Below are 23,480 nucleotides of genomic sequence, written 5' to 3' on the forward strand. Positions count from 1 at the left end.
AGGTGGAATTAGTTTCTCTTTTGTGCTCCTGGAGCACTTGTTTCTAAATGTATCGGGACACTTACCCTGCTTTATTATAATTACGTGTTTACTTGAATGCCTTGGTATTAGACTGTGATTTCTGGGAGGGCAACAGTCATGTCTCCTATTTTTATTTCCTCAAAATCTGGAACATTATAACTTCTCAGTTGATGTTTATTGATTGAATGAACAACAACAACAAAAATGCATATCGTGGTCGGAAGAGGGCAGACCCTTCCTCCAAAGTGTCCTCTTTCCCTCTGTTCTCTCTTCTCTCTGTGCTCTTGATTTTCCTGTTTTGAAAGGTGTATTTCAGGTCTGTGATATTTGCTGGCAGTTCTACAGGAAAGAGTCACCATTACTTCGTAGCTTACTCTTGACCCTTGTAACTCCCTGAATGTGTCTTTATGCCTTTCAAGGAGGGATTATATCCTGTTAGCACTTGACAGATGTCCTCTCTTGGCTGGAGAGTGAAGAGAGTGAAGTGTCTCACAGTCTGCCTTTCCAAACCAAGTTGGAAAAAAAAGAAAGGAAATAAAGAAAAGAAAAAAAAATCCGTTTTTTCTCTTCTCTCTAAAATATGAAGATAGGGAGATTAGGGAGAGGCACTAAAGAATTTCTTTAAAAGAAACACTATCAGTCCCATATGAATTCTAAAACGCCAGGGTGTCCATAACTTTCTCTTGTTGTGTCTCCTTGTGGTAGGAGCCTTGGATCAGTGGGTGGTCTCACAGTGCCCACACCAACCCCTCCCACCCCGTGCCACTCACCACAGTGAGCTGTAAGGACCTTTCAACTACAGCGCCTCACTTTCCCGCACTAGTGGTTTTTATCCAGAGCCTTTAATGTTACTTTAACAAATGTTACTTTAACATAGTCTTTTGTGGTTTAGCAATGATACATTTGGTAGCCATCACAGAGGAGGAGAGGATAGACTGGAAGCTTCTAATTTTTTTCTAATGTGAATCACATGCATTTAACAGACAGAATGGTATAAGGGTACAACAATGCATTATCTGGACCACATGATTTGTTAGTAATTTATATACTATGTCTAATTTTCTGCGGTGTTTTTTCTCTCCCTCTTTTTTGCATATAAGATAGTGACAGACTAAAATGCATTCAGCACCAACACTAGAAGTTGGATTAGGAGTATCATAGAGTAGAAAGTACTTGCGTTTAGGTGTCAGACAGAATTGGGTTTGAATCATAGTTCTGTCAGTTCCTACCTGCGTGGCAGTGGGCATGTAATCTCTGGGAGCCTCAATTTTCCCACATCTAAGACTGATAGTAATGCCTGCTTATGATTAACTCATATCGTATACATACAGTGCCCAGCACAGCATGTAGCACATATCATAAGCAAAATAATTTTTTCTTCACACCCTTGCCCCAACAATTTAGAAAGAATGAGGCATTTCGAGTTAGAATATTAGAACAGGATTGAGAGTAGAATATTCTTCTTAAGATCTTTAACTTAGTAAAATCCTAATAAGTCTGGGTCATGGAGCCTAGTTTAGAAGCTAAAAAGTCAATACGGTTACCTCCTGGGGTGAATTTAGTTCCATGACTTCTTTGCCAAGGTGTCGGAAAGAACCCGGGCACAAGATGCCCCTCTAAAGATTCCTGGTAGTGAAGGAGTTGACAGTTGGAATTCAGGAACGGTATCCTAAATCATGAAAAATGGGCCTTAGGAATGAGGGTTGAGACTGTGCCATTTCTTGTAAGCCTGTGGCCTGGATTCCATTAGGCTCAATGCCTGGATATCCCACAGGCACCTCAAAACTCATCATTTGTCAAACTGAACTCATCATCTTTACCCTCCCCCAAACCTGTTCCTCCCCTCATCTTGTTGGTAGATGGCAACATTATCCATCTCAGCACCCTATTCAGACTCTGTGGCTCCTTCACCTTGCTCTTCAACCACATTAGATCAATCACAAAGTCCTGTTGATTTTAACTCCTAAGTTCCTCTTGCCTCTGCTTTCTCTTCTACACCCCTCCTGTGGCAGTTTTGGTTCCGGCTCTTATCATTGCCACCTGGACCACTCTCTCAGCTGTCTCGTTGACTCTAGCCCCAGCACCCCCTGCCCTCGCTTTTGCTGTTCTGCAATCCATCTTCCACAGAGCTGCTAAAATCCAGTAAGACCATATTATTCCTTTTTAAAAAATCTTTTCATGACTTCCCATTGCCTACATGATAAAATCTAACTTCTTTAGGATGGCATAGGTAGCCCTTTGTGATTCTGACCTTTTTAATATTTAGTTTCATCTCCTGTCACTCTTCTCAGGTGCCTTAAGCATCTGGCATAATGAGCCACTCAGAGTGTACTTAATTGGACTGCATTTCCTCAGGTTTTTAAGCCTTTGTGCATGTTGTTCCTCCTGTTTAAAATGATTTTCCTTTTTAGCTCTGCCTTTTCTTTCCTTTTCTGAATGTTTCTTTTTTTCTAAATATATATATATATATATATATATATATATATATTAAATTTTTTTTTTACATTTATTTATTTTTGAGAGGCAGACAGAGCACATGTTGGGGAGGGGCAGAGGGAGAATCAGACACAGAATCCGAAGCAGGTTCCAGGCTCTGGGCTGTCAGCACAGAGCCCAATGTGGGGCTTGAACTCACAAACCGTGAGATCATGACCTGAGCTGAAGTCAGACACTTAAGCGACTGAGCCACCCAGGCACCCTATCTAAGTGTGTGTATATATATATATGTATATGTGTGTGTGTGCATATATATATATATATATATATATATATATAATGTTTATTATTTTTTGAGAGAGAGAGACAGAGAGCAAGCAGGGAAGGAGCAGAGAGAGGGGGAGACACAGAATCCGAAGTAGGCTCCAGGCTCCGAGCTGTCTGCCCAGAGCCTTACGTGGGGCTTGAACTCACAGACCACGAGATCATGACCTGAGCTGTAGTCAGCCGCCCAACCGACTGAGCCACCCAGGCGCCCCTCACTATATTTTTTGAAGTTCATTTTTTTTGTTTACTTACTTACTTATTTATTTATTTATTTATTTATTTATTTAGAGGGAATGAGCGGGGGAGGGGCAGAGAGAGGGGGACAGAGGATTCAAAGTGGGCTCCATGCCGATAGTAGAGAGCCTGATGTGGGGCTTGAACTCAACGAATCGTGAGATCATGACCTGAGCCAAAGTTGGACCGACCCTTAACTGACTGAGCCACCAAGGCGCCCCCCCCCCCCCCTTTTTGGATGTTTCTTTCTAATTCAAGATCTAGCTCAAATATTATTTCTTTAAGGAAGGATTAGGTGTCTTTCCTTTGAAGTTCAATAGCCCGCCTTTTATAGCCAGGCTTTCATTATATTGGGACTTTTGGTATAGATTTCTGTATCCTCTACTGGGCTCTAGGCTTCTGGTGGGCAGACTTTGTCTTATTAACATCTGTATGTTCAGCCCCAGCACAGTACTTGGCATACAGTGGAAACTAGGAAATGTTTGTTGAATGAAAAATGCAGCCAAACACTTAAGTATGAAATATATACCAGGCTTCAAACTGTTTTTTAAAAATCCCCCAGTTTTATAATCTTGCTAGTCCAATCAGCTTGAGTCACAGAGCCAAGGAAATAAATAAATTCAACTTTTCTTATCATGGGCCTGCTGTCAACTGTGACTGCCCATAGGGTCAGGACAGGGCCACCTCCTCAGGGCAGGTGAGGCAAATCCTCAAGATGGCACATCATTAGACAGAATTTCTAAGAGCTCATGACACGGCTTTTTCCTTTTGTTTCTGGGAACAGTTTAAATAGTGACCCTTGTCAGTCCCCAGGCACATGCTTTGTTACTGCCGCTGAGTGCTATCCTGCTCCTATCCAAAGGATGGGATGGGCAGAGTGTCAGCTCTCAGGCTAAGCAGAGGGAGTAGACTGGACCTTGTACCACCTTGCCTTAGCTCCACCTTTCTCACAGAGATCTCACGACATCTCCGTGACAGTCTCCTTGTCCCCTACAAGTAATCCTGTGAGAGAATAGCCTATGGGTTTGCCCCAGTCTAGTGTTTACTCGAGGAGACAGAGGGCTAAGCTCCTTTATCATTTTGTCCTTACGAGATCTATTTAGTGCTAGAATAGGCGCGGACACAGTTTTCCGTAGCTGGTTAGCAAGTTATCTGTGATCACTCAGGCTGCTGTCAGGAACGTGGTCACTTTGCCAAATCTCATAGCCTTTTGTTGGGACAGGGGTGACTTGTACAAGTCAAACGGAAATACAGTGTAAACTTTTTTATAATTTACCTGTGCCAGTAACTTGCACCTTTTCAAGTTTCATTTAAAATTCCTGTGTTCTTAAGATTTTCTGGGTTCTGATTGAATTTTCAGTAACGTTCTCTTTCTCAGAAGTGCTTAGTGTGTCTGTTGATCTTTTACTATGGACCTATCAATGGAAGACAGAAGTCCCTACTCGTAAAAAACAAGTAAAAATTGCTTAGCATCTTTCTTGAGGGCTTAGGCCCACTATATAGTAAGCTCTTAGAAGTTCCTATAGAAATTGTTATTAAATGCTTAGTGGGCTAAAGTCTAATGGAAGAAGTATGATAATTTTCTTGTGGAAAGCTTTGATTGCTTTTGGGGATAAGATAGAGTCTGTCATGGTTCTTACTAAGGCTGAGAAATATTTAAAAAATTGTTGCTAGTGGTGCTGAAGTATAATAGACATTGTACTAGTGTGTGTTAATTTCCTGCTACTGGCAACATTTCCTCCTGATCTCTAGAAAAGACTAATAGAATTATGTATGTCAGTGGAACCAAGCCCAGTCCAGTGATCTTTTCTGGAAACTTATATTGTTCTCATTAATCAGTTGGATCACCAATGGTATGGTAATGAAGGAGGACCAGGAGAATATGAAGGTGTATTTTATTCTAGGAAATAAACATTTTAAAGTCAGGAACTATTGAGACCTAGGCTTTGATCTATGGCTTGGCTTTCATAGATGAAGAATAGTATCTTACAGTCATATTGTTTTTAGTATTAAGAAGAGGTAAGATATGTCAAAGAGATAGGTCCTCTTGGATTCTATGATACTATGATAACTACATCTCTAGTTCTGTGAATTCCTCAAATGTCTTTTTCTCTGTGTTCTAGGCAATACTACTTCAAGTGTGGTCCATGGATTGTATCAGCACAGTATCAGCGGAGAGCTTGTTAGAAAAACAAATTCTCTAGTCCCCGTCCCAGCATCTCTGGGGTGGGACTCCAGGTCTCTTTTCACATGCTCTCCAAGTGATTCTTACGCACATTAAAGTTTGGGAAGCAGTGGTGTAGAGCATCGTATCCTAAAGTGTGTTTTCTTAGTTTTTTTGTAAGTGCCACACCAAAAATTGTTCCAATCATGGTCAGTTTGGAAACTGCTGGGTTAAACAAAGTTAAGCTTTTTAGTTTCCATTATTATTATTATTATTAATTATTATTATTTTGTGGGGGGCTACCAGATTTTGCAGAGCTTCTAATATGTTACTTTGCTGTTCAAAATTCTCTTGTGGACTTCTAGCACACTTAAAGTACAATCCAGAGTTATCATGGATAATCCAAAGGTCTTATCATGGCCTGTAGGACCCTGCATGATCTAGCCATTGACTCTCTGATCTCATTTCCTGTCTTTGTTGCTCTTGCTTAGTACACTCCACCACCTACACTGATCTTTTAGCCAAGCACACTCTTACTTTAAAGCCTTTGCACTTGTCCTTCCCACTGTATGGAAACCTCCGGTCCCTCCTCACATGTTTCTTCTATAGAGAGACCTTCCCAGGTCATCCTGTACAAAACCGTAGCTCCGGTCACTTCACTCAAGCCCCTTACCCTAATTTGTTTTTCATTATAGCCCTCACAACTGTCTGACATGTACAGTATTGATTGTTCAATTGTTTACTGTTTGTCTCCTCCACGAGAATGTCTGCTTCTTGGGGAGTTTGTTCATCACAGATTCTTTAGTACCTGGACTAGTGCCTGACACATGGTAAGTTACTTAGTAAATATTTACTGAATTAATGAACAAATGAGTGGAGAGAGGATATTGTAGAGAGTAACAGCAGTAGGACAAAGTGTGGCTGCCCAGGAAAAGTGCTTGAGCCTCCCAGAAGGCAGGATAGAGAGGACACTTTGAGGGTCGATCCTCCAGGGTCTTGGGAGTCCTACACTATTATGAGTGATCTGAAATCATTGATTGTCACTGTGAAGACCAGTGAGCGTTTTTGCTTGTAATCATGGAACAATGATGACCATTTCACACAGAATGGACTCTCAGCTCTCCATTGAAGTATTTCCTTAGGTCTTTTCTCTGTCAATGATCTGTCCCTGGGAAATCATTAACTTTCATGGCATCAGCTGTTATTAATAGACACTGGCCAAATTTCTGTTTAGTACCCAACTTGCTCTCTTGCATTTTACTGCCAAATGGACATGTCCACTTGGATGAATTCACACTTTGCATTCAAGACAGAGCTAAAAGCATCATTTTCTTCCCTCAGCCATTTCCTCTCTGATTTCCTTACTGTGGGTAATGGCAACAGTATGCTCACAGTCTTTGAGGCTGAAAGTCATGAGAGTACTAGAAGTCTGTAGATTTCACCTCTTCTCATTCAAACAGTTGCTCAGTCTTGTGTATTACTCCTGATGTTTCTTAATCTGTATTTGTTTCTTTTTTGGGGGGTTTTGTTTCTACCCTACTATTGGACTATTATAATAACTCCTGAACTGTCCACCAACCCTGCTCTCGATCCATCTTAAACAGATTCCTCAGCCTGACTCTTAAGATACTGCCCTATATGGCCATGACTTGCCCATACCTCTATGTCCACTATTTCCTCACATCATTTCTCTGATCTAGCCAAACCGGACCACTTGTTCCTTTCCTGACTCTTTCTGAGATCTTCTGTTCCATGTCTTTGCTCATTCTGCTCCCCCTGACAAGAAAGCTTTTCCTATTGTCCATGTTTATTAACATCTTGTCCATTCTTTAACACCCACGTCAGATAGCCTGTCCTCCAAGGTGGCTTTTTGCTACAGTATTTGAGAAAAATGTGTTTTCTTTTCTTTTTTCAATATCACTTAATACTTACGATTTTGGCATATCTTACCTCATTTAATAGTAATTTGTATCCTTATTTTACTCCCTACCACTGTACTGAAAGCCCCTTGCAGGCAGAGCCTTTGTCCTACTCATCTCTGAATCTCCACAGTAGGTATCTAATATATATTTATTGACTTGAAATGAAATACCATGACCCAGACTATATTTTGTAACAGCAGTGCAGTCATGTCATGGACTAATAATGTTCTTTGGGTGGGGAACTCATTGGATGGGGTCATATTCACATCCAGGCCTCTTGAGAGTGGCATGGCCAATGTTATTAATCATTTGATAGAGAAAAGGTGCAGAAAGGTTAAGTGATTGCCAGTGTCACACAATAGGGGACCCAGGACTCTCAAGTCCCGGTCTGCAAATCAGATTTAGGCGTCTCTTAATAATTCTTCCTCTTCTGGAAAATAATAATTGCTATTCTAGCTTTTTGGCATCTGACCTGCTCAGAGCAAGGGAAACAGAGAGGCTTAATCCATTTATCCTCAAGGGATAAATTCAGATTCAGATGCCCAGGTCTCAGAATGGCAGTTGCCCTGTCTGCTGCTAAATCTGGTGGCTCGGGAGCAATCCAAAGTGTGTGTGCCTCCATTCTACCCATGCAGCCACTCACCCCCCACAAATCCTACAATTCATCTGAACTGACGGAATTCTTGCTAATTGCCTCTTATTGGTCTGTTATAAGATGAAGCATGGGGAAGAGACAAAGCCTCCCTATTCACATTCTCAGTGGGCAGCAGGGGTCTCTGTAAAACTAGAGAAACTGGGGCCCAGGCTATTCATTTTTGAAAGTCAGGATAAGATCTTCCATCATTCAGAATTCCACATTATAATCACAATATTGCATCCTGGGAGACCCTGTCAATTTTTTTTCAAATGGTCTGCTAGAAATTTAGAGCCTATTTAATATTAGAGTCTATTTAATAAATTAGCACTAATTGACTTTTTTTCCCTTCAGAGTGATACACACTTTATATTTTAATTTCACCATTTTTTCCCCAGTTGGAGATGAGAGAGAGAGAGGGAAGGAGGGAAGGAGGGAGGGGCAGTGCTTTTCATGAAAACATCAGTTCTTAATATTTATGTTTTAAGAAAGCAAAGGGAAGGCAAGAACTGCAGCCTGATAACTGAACACTCTGTTTAGAACCCCCTCCTCTCCAATGGGCCTTAGCTAGGTTTCAATAATTATTGCTCCGGCACATAGTCTTGGAGCTTTGCTCTCTCTCAGACTTGTACACAGTTCTAGGAAGGGTTGTTGCCAAAGCCATCATGTGATTTATTGACCCTCCACTGGGACAAGGGGAACAGATATAACTTTGTGATTTTATTATAAGGAGGCTGGGTTAATATTTCTAGGTGAAACAAGCTACTATACCAAGTTCAAACATCTGAAGAGGGAGGTTAAGAAACCCTGAGTGTGGGGTGTAAGGATTATTCTGTCCTGGGGCTGTACAGACGTCGTCTGAGGCAGGGAGCAGGAGAAGAAAGGACACATTGTGACCCATTTCCAACACCTCCTGTGTGTAGAGGCGGAAGTTCCTTGCCTGCAGAGGGACACGCGCGGAGGAAAAATAGGAGAGTTACAACATGGCACTTACATAAACAACACCAAACTGGCATAAAACATCTAACAAAATTACACGACTTCAAGCTTGGAATTTTTATACAACATAAATATTAGGGTTCAGCCCATTTAATAATGCTATATAAAATCAAGATTTAAGGCAGTAATGTTCCACATAAACTCTGAAAACAACATTTATGCTTCTTATAAAAGCAGAAAATGATTGCATTCTGTGGGCTTTTCAAAATGATGAATATAATTACATGAAGCAACAAAAATGGATTGAATTAAAAATCTACTAGTTTCAATTTAAGTTGGTTAAGGGGGAAAAATGTAGTTTCTGGCCAAGGGCTGAAAAAATTTTACAAGTATCCAAAAAAAAAAAAAAAATGTTGTGTGCACTCTTAGGCAGTTAGGCAGCCCTCTCCCAACATGTGTATGTAGCCCAAGAGTCACCAATGAAATATGAGCTGCTTCGAACCTGCTAAGCTCAAGAAACCCTTTAATAGTATCTACTGTCACAAGTAGAGCTGGTATTTTTTTTTTTCCCCTCCTGAGTACACGGCCACCCCTGGAATAATCCAGTTGCTCCCCTAGTGCCTTTATAGCATCTTGTGCAATTTATTCTTCATCAGTGTTCGCTATTTTGAACTAACCTTGCAGTACTGACTTATAATCAGAGCAGTACCCCAATAGAAGAACACTTGGAGTCTCTAATCTATGTCCCTGTGTCCATGGGTCGGAAGCGAAGTCTGGGTTGTCGCTCTGTTATTTAAGAGAGCCGGTCACTCCTGTGATGGTCTTCCTATTTTATAGGCTAAACATGGTTGATGTGTGTGTGTGTGTGTGTGTGTGTGTGTGTGCGCGCGCACACACTGGGTAGGGGGAGATGGTGTACCTAGGCCAAAAAGAAAAAAAAGAGAAAAGAATTCAACCTAATGCTACATCATGTTAACTTACTAGACAGAGCCTAATAAACTTTTACTATTCTCTTCTGTGCCAACAGTTTTTTCTTGAAGTTGCTTATTAGTGAAGGTTAGATTTGCACATTTCAATTTGAATACGACAATAATTTTGACGGTACATTTTCTGTTTGTGAAAAGACAGCATGGCATACCCTTGCCATTGCTATTAGATTATACTACCACTAGTCTGATGTTCTTAGACAAATCATTTATACATCTAACTATGCACTTATTTACATGTTCTCCTTGACTTGTGCTATCCTGAAGCTGAGACTTGGTGTCTTTTCAAGGTGGGCTAGCCAGTGATTTTTCCTTGCTTGACCAGACCACAATAATGCTGGGTCCAGAGCCTTGGAAGAGGTCAATATGGAGGAGATACAGAAAAGGGACAGAAGTACAGTGTGTGTCCATTTGTAGGCATCAAAGTGTGCAACATGTGCAAAGTGGTATTTAAATCAATGAAAACAAACATATCAGTTTTTTTTTTTTTAACCTCTTAGTTTTATACCACAATGCAGTTTCCATCAGCTATGAAAAGAAGATAAAAATGGTAAAGACTAGTACCTGGTGTAGAGGTATATTGATCTGCTTAAGGAGAGCTTTCACTGCCATCTGGAGCTCGTAGAAGAACAATTGCATGGGGCAGTCAGAAGTATGATCCACACTTTCCATAGATTCAGAGCCAGAAAGCTTTTGGACACATTCCCACTCCTCTCTGTATGTTGAGTCAAGTTAAAATTAGAAATATAACAAAAGTTCAGAACACAGCTCAGAACATTTTTAGTGTATATGTCCAGAACCCAGATAACCAATTTTTGGTGGTTAAAACTCAATACAAAATTTGAACTTGTTGCCACCCAAATGGAGTTTAAAATGAGCTTTTTTTCTAATATAAGCTTAGTTCACCTATCAAACCACATATACCTCAGAACAGCAGGTCTAATTTGTATCAGTCAGTTTTTGAGATTGGAGCTTTGAAATATTTGCTAATAATTTCCTGACTGTCTTCATTTTTCTTTCCCTGAAGATCCTCTGTGAGTTCTAAGACCCTGCATTTTACCACAGGGGCATCTGCTGGTTAATTCAGCAGTTGGGTAACCACAGGACTCTGGTCCAACTCAGCCAACAAACCACATGGCACATTTCAACCCCGGCCTGTTGTAATCGTGGGGACTATTTTGGTTTCTTTCCCCTTCCAAGAGCTTGAGGAGAATCACAAACAGGAACACCAGACAATTCCAATAAAAGGAACCAGGGGACACACATCACTGCTTCCATCCTCCTTTCAAACTAGTCATCTGTGTCTTTATTCTGTGTGCTCTGTAATCCTTCCTAATGAACTTTTCCAAATGTCATGCAGAAGGGCAAGGAAAAGAATGATGGTGGGAGAAAACACATCTGGTTTGTCCCCCAAAGGCCGCTGTTCAAGAGGAGCTTGAAAAGATCAAGGTAAATGCCTCCTCGGAACATTGTTTCCACAGGTATTCCAGCACAAGTCTCTAAACACGTTCATTTGGCCCAGTTTCTCCTCTTTCTAACTCTGCAGGGAGCAGCAGTATGCACTCAGGAGCAGGCCAGAGGGGAAAGGAAAGCCCTCCTCTCTGGGGACGGGAAGAGAGGAGGTGCTAACATATGTTCCCACTCGTGTGAAAACCCTCTGAGGGCTCTCCCCAGTGGGTTTACCAGCCTGGGCTCCAATCTCTGTGTCAGAAAATGAAATCGATTGTGACATGAGCTTTTCATCAGAAAACAATCTCTTTTAACCAACTATCCTCTTGGAAAAGTGTCTGTTTTCAAGATCTCTGTTTCATTTCAATTCCCACACTGGAAAATACTATGGAAAATCTACCGTATTGTCCCAATAAGAGAAACAAAATAAAAATTAAATCCTACTTCAATCTGGGCGTGTGGTTGGCTCCACAAATAATTGAAATCTTTGAGAACCTGCTTGGGAGTTAATTTCTTTTCTCCCATCAATGATATTGAACTAAATGAGGGGGTTCTGACTGGCACAGACATTCACAAAACCTAAAGGAGCACATTGCTAAAATAGCATCTGTAATAAAATTAGAGAATAAATTACCAGTAGGAATACCATGAAACATCTACCACTAACTAAGCAGTTTAGTCTATAAGGATGAGAGAAATGGAACTGGCAAGAGTGAAGGCTACTGGAATCTTTTGTAAAAATTAAACTTGGATCCTTGTCAAGGAGAAATTAGTTGGTATAACCACTAAAAGATAGAGTCTAAACCTTTAAGACACAAATCTAGCAAATGGATGAAAGTAACCATTGCTGAGTCAACCCACAAATGAGCCATGTAACCTCTTGGGAGGGACTGATAAGATAACCAAAGTTGATTGTAGAAGTGACCACCAGATGGCAGACTTAAAGTCTAGGTGTGGTTGATAAGTGAAAGATGAGAATATGGCAGCTAGTGAGTTTTTGAAGAGATCATCATTATTTCCTTCACTGTCATCAAATAGTATTTAAAAAACATCATGAGACACTATAGTTAATAAGCTCTTGCCACCTTATGGACCAAATTTTAAATGACCCAAGTTAGGAATCTCTTTTGGTTAAGCAAATCCATAGGTATAACTAGAATCTGGGCATCTAATTTGTATTCTAAAGCCTAAGGATCCCTGGAGAGTTGTTTTTCTTATCTATACTTTTTTTTTTTAGGTTGGGCACAATTCAGTTCATTATAGTAGACTTTCAGAGGCCTGCTGGAGGGCTAGTTGTAAATCTGAGCCAGATTACCAAGATCGGGCAACTTTCCGAAAGCTAACAGGGTAATTCACCATAATGCCAAACCATAGAGCAGTTTCCAGAAGCACAGGCCTTGTTACTTCTTTTCTTCTTTAGAGAACCATAAAGAGTACAGGAAACATACATAGTCCTAAGGCCAGAGGGCCAGGGATGGGGAGAATGAGGGCAGGGGGATTCTTTAAAGGGAAATCAATTGCTCTACCAGAACCCATTTCCACAATTGCTATATATATATTTTTAAAAAATGACTTATTAAGTTGTGAAGAAAAGATACTGGAAATAAAAATATTGAAAGAAAAGGGCATCTATTCATTAACCAGTTGAGTGTCAGTGGTTGCACCATGAATAATATAGAGAGGAAAGTGAAAGGAGTTTGCCCCTCCTTCAATTGGGTCACTCCTTCCACCAACCAATACCACAAACCCTCCTTATCCTAATGTTAAAATACAGCTCTGCTTCTGCCCCGGTGTGCTGGCACCTGGGGACATCTCACTGCAGAAACTACACTGGGTCAGTTTTCTCCTGACACATCAAACCCATCATTTGAGCCATTGTTTCATCACAAGGAAAACCCAGACTCCTCACAACTTACTTGGAAATGTTATTGTTTTCACGGATCTTCACGTGGCAGAGAATGTTGGGCAACTTTTGGGTAACTAGGACTTTGATCTGATCTACAGAGCTACACAGCTTTAGGTAACCCAGATATAATCCAGGAGAGAGACGCTGATGACTCCTTTTGTGATAAGAGAGAATATCCTGTAGGGTGAAAAACAAAACAACACATAAAACACCTTGAAAAGGCAACCTCAAGGGGCACCTGGGTGGCTCAGTTCCTTAAGCGTCCGACCTCGGCTCAGGTCATGATCTCACAGCTCATGAGTTTGAGCCCCACATCAGGCTCTGTGCTGACAGCTCAGGGCCGGAAGCCTGTTTCAGATTATGTATCTCTCTCTCTCTCTCTGTCTCCCTCCCTTCCTCCCTCCCTCCCCCCCCCTTGCAAGAATAAACATATATATATATATATATATATATATATATATATATATATATATATATTTTTTTTTTTTTTTTAAGAAATGGCAACTTCAAAACCTTTTCCTTTCATAGGTGCACCATGTCATAAATTAAAGGAGCTGTAGCTAAGTTACTAGGATAGAAGCCTTGGATACCACTGTGGATATTGGGGACATATTGGTGGTACAGCCAATCTTACCTTTAGGATTACCTTGGATTATCCTCCAAGTCAGGTAATTAGTCATTAATATAGCCTGCCTGCATGCTATTTCCTTATTTCCTGGGCTGGGCTAGGTGTGTGGGTTGTGATTGGGAACGGGTAACTAGAAAACTAGAATTCCTAATTTCTGTCCTCTCAGGGTTTGTTGTTTAGCAGTAGGAAAACAGAAATTTGCAAGTGTAGAAGCTGACAAAGCAGTACACGAAGCCTCATTATTTCAGAATAATTGGTATCTAGGAAAAGTCTTTTTTAAATGACACCATTTAAAATAGGACCAAAACTTTATATAGTAAGTAGAAAAACAAAGATTTGGTTGGTTCTTTATCTTGAAAAATGAAACAAAAAGCAATAGCCCCAGAATTATTTATCTTGTATTATTATCACTTAAGTTGTAGTTACAATTATTCATTAATTCACGAGGATGAAGGAAGAATCAAGTATTGATTCTTTTTTTTTTGGCTTTATTTTTTAGACTAAATTGTATGATAGCTGAAATGCTATTCCTCATATGTGACTTTCACAATGTGATAATGAAGAGGGTATTTTTGCAAGAATATTTGAAGTCTTCATATTTTTCCCCCTGGCATTTAAAAAATGTGGATATTCAGGTCATTCTCATAAGTTCCTTTGTTTTGTGTTCTTCAATTGTTAACTGGCCCGCCCCTGCTAGATTCTTAATTGTCAACAGCTTTGGCTGTAATTTGATTAGATCTCCACATCATCTTCATCAGCTTCACGAAATTCTGCATCTTTTATAAGATTTTAAGATTCACCTTGTAATAGATTTGCCTTGAATTTGCATTGTATTTTCACATCACTTTATTCCACAGGCAGCAGAGACTGAAGTTTCTGGTGCAACAGCAAGTACCAGCCTGGTTAAGCACAGAAGGATGTTTGAATGCAGTCTTATTTTATATGTGGTCAACTTTCCAGTGAACTATTTTGGTTGTGACTTTTGCTTCCCTATACAACTGCAGGAACTCGGATAATGAACAATTAGAAATATGTATCAGTAGATAAGACCTTTTTAAGCATTTGGGCAGTGGGGAAACTGAAACACAGGAGTGGTGAGTCAGGGAAGAATTCCTATAGGCTAGAGTTTAGCTTTCTTTTCAAAGGGAGTAAAAAGAAGGAACCAACCTTACCATGAAATGCAGGGAATATTAAAAGGAAGAGAAAACCAAGCATATAAACTTGTGCGGAATTCTATACGGAACAGAGAGGGCTTCTTTGACCTGTAGACTCTGAAGAAGTAATCCCTCCTCCGTAGAATTAACCATCTGCAACATCTAACATACAGTATTGTGTATTTTTTTTAAACATTTGTTTATTTTTGAGAGGGAGAGAGACAGAACGTGAGTTGGGGAGGGGCAGAGAGAGAGGGAGACACAGAATCTAAAGTAGGCTCCAGGCTCTGAGCTGTTAGCATAGAGCCTGACATGGGGCTCAAACTCACGAACTGTGAGATCACGACCTGAGCCAAATTCGGATGCTTAACTGACTGAGCCACCCAGGCGCCCCTATACTATTGTGTTATTGTCTCCTCTGTATCATCCTTTATCAAACTTATTGAGTTCCAGGCACTGCAGGAGACAGGGGGGTGTCAGGGGAACATCATGTGATCTTTACTTTTGAAGAGGTTGAGAAAAACAGATGAGTAAACAAATGATCACAGTATTCTGAAATCAGTTTTACAATAGAAGCAATGGAGTCATACTGAGGAAGGAGTACTTATATTTTTTCTTCTTTTATGTTCTTTTCTTGAACCAGACTATGAATTTAATGGCAAGGCTATGTTTTTTATTGCTTTGTGTCCTTAGTACTCAGTGCTATTGCTGTATATAATAGATACACAGCACATGGAAGTCAGGACAGTTCCCTAAGCCAGAACATAGGAGAATAGCAGAAGAGGGACAAAATAAGAATGGTCACAATTGGGAGGAAGGCATAACTAGCAGGTACAGAAAAGCAAAGGCTAAGTAACTTTTATGGTATTTGGCAAAAAAAAAAAAAAAAAAAAAAAAAAGTAGAAAATACTGGATTTTTGTGATCAAGAAAGAAGGAATTTTATTAATATCAAGAGATGGATTAGGCAGAACTTTTTGATGTCTTCTATCATATCTCTTTAGAAAAGATCACAGGTAGTTGACTGGAGGAAGTTCAGTGAAAGTGAAATTTTGAGAAACGAACAGGTAATCAGAGCAATGAGTGAGAGAAGGTAATGAGAGAAGGGAAAAATGGAAGTATTCAGATCAGTAGAATTTGATGATATGCACCCTAGGGATACTTGCTATACAAGCAGATGTGCCCAGCCTGGTCATTATTTTTGAGGTCATTATTTTTGAGAAGTGGCAGAGAAATAGAAAAGTCCCCAAAGACTAGAAAAGGGCAAATACGCCTGTCTTTGAAATAGAAAGGGGAGAAACACAAGATGACCTCAGTAATTAAAAACCTCCAACTTATTGATCTTTGGGGAAAATGAGAAAGAACCATCAAATAATCAATTTGCAGTCACCCAGAAAATCCTGAGGCACTAAGCAGGAGTCCGTGTGGTTTTGTGAAGGGCAAATCATACAGACAACTTTAATTTCTAACAGCAAAAGAACAGGATCCATAGACCAGGGAGAGGTCTCCAGTAATCTGTTTCACTAGATAATCTGGGAAAAGTAGAATCTTGACATTACTTTAATAAGCTGACTCTCTGGGTTGAAGATTTGTGGATGGAGATGGTGTGGGAATGGTAGACATATTGAGTGATGGCCCAGTAGGGACTGGTCCTGAGGGCCCATCTCTTTAGCTTATTTATTGATGTTCCAGACCAAGAAACGAAGAATGTGTGCATCAAAATTGCAGGTCCCAAATTTGTTATGGTTTTGAGTTTCAAGAAAATAGTAATAAAGCTTTGAATGAGCCTATGCATTGGAAAAATAATTAGGGTTGAAACTTAATAAGAAAATGTGCTTGTAAAGACCCAAACCCAAAAGTACAAATATAGGATGCGTATAAGAAGAGTTTTCTCTTATACACATGTGGGGGTGAGCACTAACCACAAATAGAATGAGAGCTAGGAACATACTGTGGTTATGTAAAAACTACCACCATTCTTAGGTGGTGTAATTTACTCATTCATTCATTGTTTTAAAAGACGATTACTGAGCATCTACTATTGAGCATCTGTTTTCCTGCCTTTACTAGTCATTTATCCTTCATTAGAATGTTTTTAGAGCCTGAGAAATGTATGGGAAGAGAAAGAAATTGTCCCATTCGCATAATTAGAAAGCTTTCTAAACCAAATCAAATGCCTGTGGGCTTGTATATTAGCTGATTTTAATTCTAACTTGTATTTCGAGCCTTTACTTCCATTATAGTCCTTTTGTGTCTCTTATATCCAGCCGAAAGGGATTGCTTTTTCCTCTCTCCAACATGTCCTAATCGCTGTTCTTTGGTTCTTTGTTGGTTCATGAGTTCACTAATTCTACCAACTTTTATTGGGCACCTACTATGTGTCAGGTATCATGCTAGAATATTAATGACATCAGGATGAATAAGATGTGATCCTTCCCTTCATGGAACTCAAATGTCAGTGTGTGAGAAAGACATGTAGCAAATTTTTCTAACTCTGTATGATCAGGTTGTATAAGGTCCATTGTGGACCCAAGGGAGGGTTAGATCTCCTTTTCTACCTTCAGCCTCATTTCTTTACCATGCCCTCTATTTAATTTAAATCTCTCTTTGAGTTCTTCCTTCCTCCTTCCTTCTTCTCTCTCCCCCTTGCTTCTTCCCTCTCTTTTTCTCTCCCTCCTCTTCTTCTCCCTCCTTCTCTCCTCCTTCCTCCCTACCCTCTCTTTCTCTTTTTTTTCTCCACCTGGTGAACTTAATTTACCCTTCATGGCTTAGCCAAATGTCACCTCTTCTACAACGCCTTCCCTGATATTTCCAGGGAGAATTAATAGCTGCTTTGTCTGTGCTCCCATAGTACGCTGTTTGTACTGCTATCAGGCTCTGGTTTAATTCTGCCTTGTATTACCTTGATTTGTTTACAAGTCTGTCTCCCTCCCTTGACTGAACTCCTTGAGAGCAGGGACCTTGACTTATTCATTTGTTTTTCCTATAGCACCTAGAAGAGTTCCTGGCACCTAGTTGGTGCTGAAAAAATGTTTATTAAATATGAAGTGAGAGGCCCAGAGGTAGTGGAGTGTGGAGCTGGGCCTCAGGGAGAGAATATGCTGTGCTGGTTCAGTGACCAGGAAGGGTATATCCAACTGCCCTCCATTGACCAGGTGTCCTAAGAGTTTGTTAGAGGAATGACCTGCTTTTCCAGTAACCACAGGGCTTTAGTTTTGCACAGGGGAGGGAAACTGAATTGACCAGGGACAGCAAAGGTCAGAAAATGGTGGCCCAGGTATTTGTGGGCCCAAGATTATAGGGTTTGCAAAGAATTTAAATTTTCTAAATTATTTCCTAACTTTTAAAAATAAGGATATTTTATCCAAAACTCTAGATTTTTAACTTCTCTTTAAAAATGGGAAAACATTCAACATTGGGACCACTTTTTTCCACTGCAGTTGGCTGTGGCTGAATGGGCTGTTCTTTACATGGCACAAGGGCCCTCCAGATTATTGTAGTGTCTGTTACTTCCACTTGCTCCTTTTTTTAAAATTAAGATTCACCCTTTTAAAGTGTGAGATTCTGTGTTTTTTCCTATGTTCACAAGCTTGTGCTGCTCTCAGCACTACCTAATTCCCGATCATTTTCATCACTCCATCACTTGCGTTCATTAGCTGTCATCCCTCCTCCCTCTACCCCTAGAACCACTCATCTACTTTCTGTCTTTGTGGATTTGCATATTCTGGGCATTTCATATAAATGGAATCATACAATATGTGGCATTTTGTGTCTGGCTTCTTTCGCTTAGCATGATGTTTGATCTCAAGGTTCATCCACTTTGCAGCATGGATCAGTACTTCACTCATTTTTATGGCGGAATAATATTCCATTATATGGATATCACTTTTGTTATCCATTCATCAGTCATTACATTTGGTTGTTTCCACTCTTTTTCTGTTATGAACACTGATAAACAACTTTTTGTGTGAACCTAATTGTTTCTCATGTGCAGCTCAGTTGGCTCATTTTCATTCATCTTCCTGATTCCTGTAGTTTTTGATCCCCATGTTAGGGGCTGCTTGGGGGTAGAAAGAGCAGGAATGTACTAGAAAAAAGAAACAACAACAGAAAAGGGCAGAAGAAGTAGTAGGTCCTGGGTATTGCAGGTGTGAGAAGACACAGGGTGACAGGAATGCCGAAGGAGAAGGAGAAGGAAAGCAGAGCTGGGAGGGGCCAGAAGGCAAACTTTAGCACATCCTCTCTAGGATGACACTTTTTTTTTTTTTTTTTTTTGAAGGATACAGAGAAAAGGAGGGGGATGTAAAGGAACATGTAAAGCTGCTTGGGAAAATGGGAAAGGTACCTGACCAGGTGTCAGAAGATTTGGGCCCTAGTTTCTCCTATGCTGCTTTTTTGCTAATATGACCCTAAGGAATTATTTCCCTGAAATCCATAGCTTCATCTGTGAATGAGACACAATGAAATTACCCACTCAATCTCACTGGGTTTTCATGAAGATCAAATGATATTATAGATGTAACAGAGTGTTATAAACTTGAAAATGTAGTGCAAATGTGAAAGATTAAGCTTCAAAGAAAAGTTTACCTGTGAAGTTTCCAGTTATTAAGGTGACCCTTACCCAGATCAATGTCTGGGTAACTCAGCACCTGAGAGGGTCTATTGGAAGTACTCTCACTGCCAATTAGTTTGCTCAGAGGGACTCTAATTTGTCCATAGTAACTCTCTTATCCTTCCCAGACAGGTGTGTGAAGGATTTCTCTCTTTCTTCTAGATATGAGAAAGGCCCGTAATGAAGGTTTGGGACTTGAGAGGGTCAAGAATTTGAGAGGGTTAGACCCTGGAGTTTCCCTGGGGCCCTAGGGATTAGTAGATTAGTTATAGACCCAGAGTTTCTTAAAGCCCTTACCTGTTTTGAAAACCTCATTGCAGACCATACAGTTTTTATGCAACTTTTCCTTAGTTCTTATGAAAGGCAGAGGTAGTGGTGCAGTGCCCCAGTGGATGATTGAGCCAGTACCAGGGTCTTATGGGAAGGTAGGGATGGGAGGAGATGGCCTAGATACCTCCGGAGGAGGCCTAGAATTGTTTGTATTTTTCCGAGTAGAGAAATAATAACAATTACTAATGTTTATTGAGTGCTCACTTTGTGCCACTCTCTAATGCTTTACATATTAACTCATTTAATCTTCCTTGGAACCCTATGAAGTAGGGTTTCTTGCTGAAGGAAGAAGGGGAGGAAACACAAGAGGTCAGAAATGAAGTATCTTGCCTTAGTTACATCACTAGACAAGGTGGAGTCAGGAAGCACACCCTCGTGTGCTATATTCCAAACTGGTGCCTCAATATGTGTTGTGATCTAACAGAAAGAAGCCCCAAGCCTAGTGGTCATCACTCAACTGACCATGAGAAAAGAGAGTGGTTTGTGGCCCAGAATTGTGGGAAGTACCCCGCCTGCTTTGGGCAAACACCAAGACTTGTCACTACTTTCATGTTGAGTTGCTGGGGCCAACTCCTGACATAAAGTCCAGGAGTGACTGGATACCAGCCCTAGTAGTTTTATCCCCTATTTCCTCTCTAGTGTAAGACCTGATTGGGAAGGAGGGGAGAGAGAAGAAGTAGGAGGAGGAGAAGGAGAGTGGGGGTGGGTGGGAATGACATCAAGCAGAAATGTGCCAGTCAGCGGGGGTAAATTTTCCACTTGGATCTGTGTGGAAACCTGATCTTGCCTCTATTTTTGGTCTCCTTTTCTAACAACCTTTTGCCAGATTGGAATTTTTCTGCACCTGTAACACATTTTTAATGTAATAAGTCTAGGAGAAACCAGGTATTATATCATGCTGGGGCCTGTGCTGTGTTTCTAGGAGCAAAGGTAGCCCAGACCCCAGTTTATCCCTATAGGGGATTAGTGTATTAGTCACCCTGTAAAAGCTCAATTTATTGTGATTTTTTTAAATGTTTCTTTTAGCACTTGCTTATAAAGGGTGAAGAGGGGAGCCACGAATAGTGTCTATGTTCCCTGCCCCCACCTCCTACATACACACCCACGCCCACACCCACACACACACACACACACACACACACACACACACACACACGCATGCACACACACACACCCTCTGTCAATTTCATATGAACCCAAATTCCATAAAATCAAAGCCAGAGGTATTGGCTTTGACCAATTAGCTTACCTTTGCTACACTGGACTCCATTCTGGTTTGGGTTAGTGCAAGGAATGGAGAGGTGAGATTATTCTATCAACCATTCCTCAGTGGGGAACTAAAGTAAGTTAGTGGGCTGGTGGCTTAGTTTTTTAGGGTGATCATGAGTGGCTACTGGCATCAAGGGTTGGGTTTGGCTTGTTTATGTAGGACTGAGCCCTTTCTTTCCCATTACTCTGGACTGGCTGTCTTGTGGATATATGCCAGACCTCAATTTAAGGTAGGTGTTTCTGCCAGCTTGTCTGCCTAACTGGAGAGTACTATCAAACTCATCCCCATGACTGGGTTTAAAAAAGGAAAGGAAAGGGAAGGAAGAAGGGAAGGAAGGAAAGGAAGGAAGGAGGGAAGGGAAACAGCGTGAAGCCCATGCTCACGTAAGAACACCTGAGGAGTGTGGTGGTGTGGAGAGAGTGCTGGACTTAGGAGCAAAAGATGTACTTTGTATCCCAGTTATGCCATCCAGCCTGAGTCTTGATCAGAGCTGCCTGAATTTTGCATTTTGGTGGCTATTCAGTTCTTAGGTGAATCTTTCATCCTTTATTTGATCTCCAATCCCTCATGACTAAAATCCTAACTCCTGCCCCAGGATGTGACAGAATGTAGCAGAAAGAAGCCTGATTCCAGCCAGAAGATCTGAGTTTAAGTTTCAGTCCTGCCACTTTCTAGCTGTATGCCCAGGAGCAAACCCAAGTTTTGTGGGGACTAAAGCGAATACAATTTTCCGTGCCTTCTTTAACGAGAAGAATACAAAACTGTGGATATGAAGTTGTTAGGATCCCTGCCAGGGCACTGATAGGGGCTAATGCAAGTGAAGAGCTGAATATGCTGAGGCTACATTAGCTTCACTAGACCTGCCTCTCTGTGTGGTCGTTATGTCATAGAATCTCTTTGAGCCTCGGTTATTTCATTCCTAAAATGGATTTAATCATGCCTGCCTGACCCAGAGGAATATTAGAAGGAACACACAAGTAAGTGTGTGTAAGAGTGTTTTTGTTCATAGTGTCTTACACACACACACACACACACACACGGTCTAGCAATGTATTATTATTATTATAGTCCCTTTAGGTGTTAATCTTTTGATTATATTACCTGTAGACCCCCTACTCAAACATTTGTCTCAATGTTTCTCATTGGCTTATTGGTCAGGGCCATTTTCAGGGTGCTCACTGCACTTGTATTGCGTGGCCAATTACGTATCTGGAGAGTGATAAATAAAAAATAAGCTTCTGAACCTTTCCTGTGTGTGGAATACAAACAGTGAAATGCCTCTGGACCCTCTCTATTCCATCACTGCATTTGTAAATGGGTCTTAGTACATTTCACTAACCCCTCAATAAATGTGTTTGAACTTTAAATATACAGTATTAGAAAACTGAAAGACTGCATACCTGGATGGTTATCAGTAAAATGTCTAAGGCTGTAGGCTCCTCAGGTGTTGACAAAGACTTCCTCTGGCTTTGTAGTTTTGAGATTTGCATCCATTTGCCATTAAAAAATGAATAGAGTGTCTCCACTTCTCTGATGGTGACTATGAGGATGTTTCCATGCCGGTCTTTAATGGGCTCATAGTAAACTCTTCCCAAGTTGTGTGTTCCAAGTAAATTCTAGAAACAAATAGATTTCTGGTAGTTTGGATGATATTGTGCAAACAAAGCAACATAATTGGAACAAAAGACACTGAATATCAATTATCTGATGTTTCTGAGAAGTTTTTTTTTTTTTAAAGCAAACTTAAAACTGGAATATGTGGCACCATAGAAAATGTACTTAACAGAAGCTCCAAGAAAATCTCTTCACCATAAGCTTGCAAAGATTATAGCAAGAGGCACAGAAATCATGTTTTTTTAAGCAAATTCAGTATCTGTAAATATCTCTTACCCACATAGACACACCAGCACATAGACCTCAGTTACCAGCACTTGAAGAGAATCCCAGATGTTTTAAAGAAAAATGCCTGATATTTCAAGTATGCCACTTGTGGAGTTTTCAAGAGATCTACAGTAAGCTGGTATGAAGTGGGGTTGTTTAAAATGAAGAAGTGAATTGACAATGTAGTACATTGTACAGGTCTCCAAATGACTGAACATTCCTTTCAAGATACTTTAATTGGGAGATTGGCCTGGTTTGACTTATCTGCATTTCAGGGGGTTCTGTTTATTTAAAATTACGTTAAAATTGTTTGTAAGCTAGATCACCTGAGGCAGACAATACTTTTAGAAAGGTAGGAAAATAAAGATGCTGCATCAAATGTGGAGGGACCCAGGAAGATGTTACTAAAATAAACAGTTTTAAAAATATGCAGGGTTTGAAGATTTCTAACCTAGAATGTTGGATGAGGAGGATAAAATATCCTTTTATTTTGAATATCTGTGATTTTTCAAAAGTATAAATAAAAGATCTCAGAGCTCCTAGCTGTTATTTGCAAGCTCAGATAAATGCTGATGACCTGTTTGCAGGA

General features: G+C 40.4%; 1 protein-coding gene and 1 long non-coding RNA gene across 3 annotated transcripts in view; one reads left to right on the forward strand and one right to left on the reverse strand.

The window, feature by feature from the left end:
- The window catches only part of ANKFN1 (ankyrin repeat and fibronectin type III domain containing 1), a 304,247-nt gene that overhangs the window by 26,803 nt on the left and 253,964 nt on the right, over positions 1-23,480 (reverse strand). For both annotated transcript variants that reach the window (XM_045488308.1, XM_045488309.1), the window contains exons 14-17: positions 22,411-22,626; positions 13,029-13,195; positions 10,228-10,378; positions 8,510-8,678 (exon numbers count right to left, since the gene is read on the reverse strand). In XM_045488308.1, coding sequence (XP_045344264.1) covers positions 8,510-8,678; positions 10,228-10,378; positions 13,029-13,195; positions 22,411-22,626 — 703 coding nt within the window. The remainder of the gene's footprint in view (positions 1-8,509; positions 8,679-10,227; positions 10,379-13,028; positions 13,196-22,410; positions 22,627-23,480) is intronic.
- Positions 10,385-15,026, forward strand: LOC123603423. Its single transcript, XR_006714876.1, has 3 exons — positions 10,385-11,112; positions 13,547-13,686; positions 14,504-15,026. It is a non-coding gene; the product is annotated as an uncharacterized LOC123603423 (long non-coding RNA).

The sequence above is a fragment of the Leopardus geoffroyi genome, chromosome E1, assembly GCF_018350155.1.
Source record: "Leopardus geoffroyi isolate Oge1 chromosome E1, O.geoffroyi_Oge1_pat1.0, whole genome shotgun sequence".
Taxonomy (NCBI): domain Eukaryota; kingdom Metazoa; phylum Chordata; class Mammalia; order Carnivora; family Felidae; genus Leopardus; species Leopardus geoffroyi.